This window comes from Pediculus humanus, genomic scaffold (assembly GCF_000006295.1).
Source record: "Pediculus humanus corporis 1103172108180 genomic scaffold, whole genome shotgun sequence".
Classification (NCBI taxonomy): Eukaryota; Metazoa; Arthropoda; class Insecta; order Psocodea; family Pediculidae; genus Pediculus; species Pediculus humanus.
This window is the reverse complement of record NW_002987750.1, coordinates 231,765-236,405: the sequence shown is the minus strand read 5'-3', so window position 1 is coordinate 236,405 and position 4,641 is coordinate 231,765. Positions and strand designations below refer to the sequence as shown.

Below are 4,641 nucleotides of genomic sequence, written 5' to 3'. Positions count from 1 at the left end.
AAATCAATGGATTTTTTAATATCAATAATAATAATATTAATATTAATATTTTAATAATAATAATAATAATAAAAAAGAAAATCCGAAACCGATAAATTTATACTTTTTTAGCTATAAATAATGTTAAACATAAATTACAAAGCCTTAAATCCGTCACGTTGAAATTTTCCTTATTTTCTCTTTATATTATTTTCCATTTATCTCAATAAAAATTATTATTATTATTATTATTTTTTTTTTTTTTATTTTCTTTAAAATGGAAAACACGAGTTTTTTTTTTTATCTCTCTCTCTCTCTCTCTCTCTCTTTCATCATTTTTAAAATTAACATGAAAATTTTATATGCTAATATTAAAAAAGAAGAAGAATGGGAGGGAGGAAGGGGGGGGGGAAACGCGTGTACGCATGCATAAATGCGAAAGTAAAACAAAAAAAAAATAAATAAATAAATAAAAAAAAATTACCTCAAGTTTGAATTTTAATTTATGAAAAACAAAGAAAGAACGCGGGAAGGAGGGAGGAGAAGGGGGAAAAGGGGGGGGGCGGTTATGCGAGAGAAAGAATTATTTTAATAATTAATTTGTTTATTATTATTATTATTATTATTATTAGTATTTAAGTTAGATGTAAGTCTCCCTTTAATATTCTCGTGAAAGTTTTTTTAAATTGCTGATTGGCTAGCGCGTAACAAAATGGATTCATGGGACTGTTTGCATAACATAAAAAGTAACTAAACATGTAAAGGTGTTCGTTTGTGCAAGGAGGTTCTGAACAAAAACCTTCGACCAATGCCAATATGTGATAAGGCGTCCAACAAGCAACAAATGCTCCCAATATAAATGAAATTGTGCGAAAAGCTTTTCTAGCTCGATTTTCAGATTTTGATTTTTGCCTTCCGCCATTTTTATTTTTATTATTACGTTTTTCTTTTAATCTTTTTCCTAAGGATTTAACAAAGTCTTTTTTCGAATCGACATCATCACAATTATCATCATCATCATCACCACCACCACCACATCCTTTATTATCGGTTTCGTTTAACGTATTATTTAAATTTTTACTGCTTTTCCTACGTATTAATATCGATTCATTGATTTTTCCAATTATCGCAGTACCGATACCGCCGCCACCGCCGCCGTCTTTATCACGTTTCGAATCATCCGAATAATCAAATCGGGGAACAATGGCGGTAACGATTTTTTTTGAATTTTCATTCGATATACTAACGGTTGTTTGTAATTTGTTAATTGGCTGAATAATACCCTGATTGGAAGAATTTGGAATGGGAGATTTGGGAAGGTTTCCTTGTTGCGGTGGAAAATTCGTTACGGGACCGTATTTTTGCTGTTTGGCAGTTGCTCTTATCAAAGCAGCTTGAAGTAAGCTCGTTGTTGGACCAGCGGGAGCATGGACCGGAGGAGATGGAGGTCTCGTGGTTGATGTCGCAGCATTGCTCACGAGAGAACTCGTAGAACTTTCGAATGCAGGACTCGAGAGTATCACCGAACCTTCGTCCATGTATTTTAAATCGGAATTGTCTAAATCCACTAACAAATCGTAGGCTTGATGAGGAGTGAGTAGTAAACTTCTTGGACGCGACGAGGGATTACTACAACTTAACGATTGAGATTCACAAGAGGATGTCATTGAAGAATTTTGAAATTGCGTCGGAGGTGGTATGATGCTAGGTACCGAAGAAGCGGTCGAAGTAGTAGTTGTAGTATTTGGCGTGGTGCTTTCCAATGAATTTTGCGATAGAGGAAGAGGTGAATTCGATGATGGAGGAAGTGGCGGAGGCGGTGGTGGTGGTGGTGGAGGTGGAGGATTGTTTGTTTGTTCTAATTCGGGATTTTTATCAGGGAGAGCGTTTGTTGATTGTACATTTGATGAATTATCACCTTCCGTTATTTGTTTACAACTACTACTATTACTACTACCACTACTACCTACGATTCCGTTAACGTTTTTGTGCGATGGTTCCGGTTGATTTATTGTTACCTTTTTATTGTTATCGGGTTGACTGGATGAATTTCCCGTTGGATTTGTCGTGCTGAATTCTTCATCGCTATCAAAGGCAGGAGAACTTGATCTTTCGGATTTTTCAACTTCGACATTTTCATTTAAACAATTTGCTGTTGTTATTTTTTTTTCTTTTAATAAACTAGTCACTTCGGCAGTTATTATTGTCGTTGTCTTATGCGAAGAACTCTTTGTCGCATCGATCGAGGTACCGGTAGTATTGATTTGCTTTTCGCATTGAATACCCTGAAGTGATTTAGGCTTGTCCTGACTCAAAAGCGTACTTTGCGTTTTAGATATACCGATACCGGATGTTCTACCCGCCATTCCTGCCATGGCTCCGGCGCTCAACGCGACCATGCTTTGCATTTTCCTTTGTTTCGCTTCGCTTTTTTTCTGCATGTCGTAAGCAGTCTTATAAATTCCTCCGTACAAAACGAATAAAACGATCAACGTCGTCCAATAGTATCCTATAATGAGGGCTGTGTTAAAAACGGGATCCTTGAGAAATTGTACGGCACATTGACCCGGGAGTAAATCGCGATAACCTACGAAATGCTCCCAACCGAAAATACTTATAAAAAATAATAATGCTGGAATTATCCACGTTATCGTAACCATCCAAATAACACGATTTTTAGTTCTCCAGCTCCGATATTTCGCAGCTATTTTAACCGAACAAAATCTATCTATCGTTATTAATAGAACCGTGTATTGCGAAACCAAACAAACGGTATAATCCACACTCAACCACAAATCACATAGTATAGGACCGAGATCCCAGTAGCCTTTTAATACGTAAGCCGTATAAAAAGGCATGGAAACGGTACCTGGAATTTTAAAAATTGTTTTTTTTTTCTCTCATTTTACGAAAACCGTTTTGCAGAGGGGGGGAGGGGATAATACGAGAGGAGGGTAAACGAGTACCGAAGAAGGGGATTCAATAAAAAAAAAAAAAAAAATTACCTATTAATAAATCCGTGGCAGCTAAACTTGCTATGAAATAATTACTCGGTTGACGAATGTTTCGATCTACCATGAATGCCAACAAAACTAATATGTTTCCTCCTACTGTTAATAATATACAAAGTGCTAAAGCAATGGCAATCAATATTGTTTGCCATAATTCAAAAGGCGGTAAAACTGGTTCAAAAATTTGATCCTCTGGAAAAGATTCATTACTGGAAAAACAAAAAAACAAATAATAATAATGATTAATCTTGTTAACTAAAACGAAAAAAATTTTTTACTTACTTAAAAAAAATATTGTCCGTTAAATTAGATGAATTTAAATATGTTTCGTGAGACATTGGCCATTCGACACTCGCGGTACCAATACTCTCGTCACTCACCGATGATGATGACGATGATGATGATGATGATGATGATGGCGAGGATGATGACGATGATGACGATGACGATGACGATGACGGTGACGATGGTGAAATATTTTCTCCTGATAATTCCCAAATTGTCTTTCCCATTAAGCTGACATTTTTTTATAACGATTGACATTTAGCCTAATAATAATAATAATAATAATGGTAATAATAATAATAATAATTTTCTTACCCTTTCCGACGACGTCGAAATTTATTTTCTCCCTCATAATAATTTTTCTGTTGGGAAAAGAAAAAAAAAAAACAACATTAATCAAATTTTGTTTTTTCAATTTAAAATGTTTATTATTTATTTTCTTATTCTTCGAAAGTAAATATTATTTAATTGAACATTTAAGATTTTATTTATATAAAAAAAAAATAAGTAAATAAATAAATAAACGCGCGTTTTTTTTTTTTTATTGTGTGCGTTTTTTAAATTAGAAAGATTACTCCGGTTACTTCCAGAATTTTTTTCTCAACTTGGAAACGACATTTATAAATGATACTTTTATTATTATTATTATTATTATTATTATTATTATCGCGGGGGGGAGAGGGGGGGGAATCAGGTGTGAGTTTGATATTAAGAAATAAAAAAAATAAACTTTATTTAAAATTTTCATTCTTTTTTTTTACTTTTTTTTAAAAAAAAAAAAAAAAATTCGTAACGTAATCTTTTTTTTTTTTCATTAATTTATCTCTACGACAAACGTTTGTGTACAAACACAAAAAGAAACAAATTATTATTATTATTATTATTATTATTATTATTATTATTTATTTTAAGGGTAAAAAAAGAAAAAAATTAAATTACATTTTTGTAATTATAAAAAAAAAAAAAGAAAAACTGAAATTCTCACACGGTGAAAACAATAAAAGTTTTTTTTTTATATTAAAAAAACAAAAACAAAACAAACACAACAAACAAAGAAGAAAAAAAAAAGATTTCATATCACTGCCCTCGCCCCCTCACCTCCCCCCTCAGTTTTTACGATTTTTTTTCCCTCAAAAATTCGATTCGAATATAATAATAGTAATTTAATTAAAATTATAGCGCTATAATTATTAAGTGTAACACGGAAAAACACTTTTGACGCGGAATAATTGATTTAAAAAAAAAAAATTATTATTATTATTATTATTATTATTATTATTATTATGAACCTCTCCATTCGTCCGGGGTGGTAGTTAACAATATTTTCAAATATGATTAAAAGGAAAGAAAATCATTTATAATTAAA

General features: G+C 32.1%; 1 protein-coding gene across 1 annotated transcript; it reads right to left on the bottom strand.

Annotated features, from left to right (window-relative positions):
- Positions 1–660: 660 nt before the first annotated feature.
- On the bottom strand, positions 661–3,502 carry Phum_PHUM412420 (class A rhodopsin-like G-protein coupled receptor GPRmac2, putative; the record flags this gene model as incomplete). Its single annotated transcript, XM_002428922.1, has 7 exons — positions 661–705; positions 786–940; positions 1,073–1,734; positions 1,881–1,897; positions 1,950–2,848; positions 2,985–3,199; positions 3,273–3,502. 7 exons carry the CDS (start codon positions 3,500–3,502, stop codon positions 661–663), a joined length of 2,223 nt encoding a protein of 740 aa, XP_002428967.1.
- Between the last annotated feature and the right edge of the window lie 1,139 nt (positions 3,503–4,641).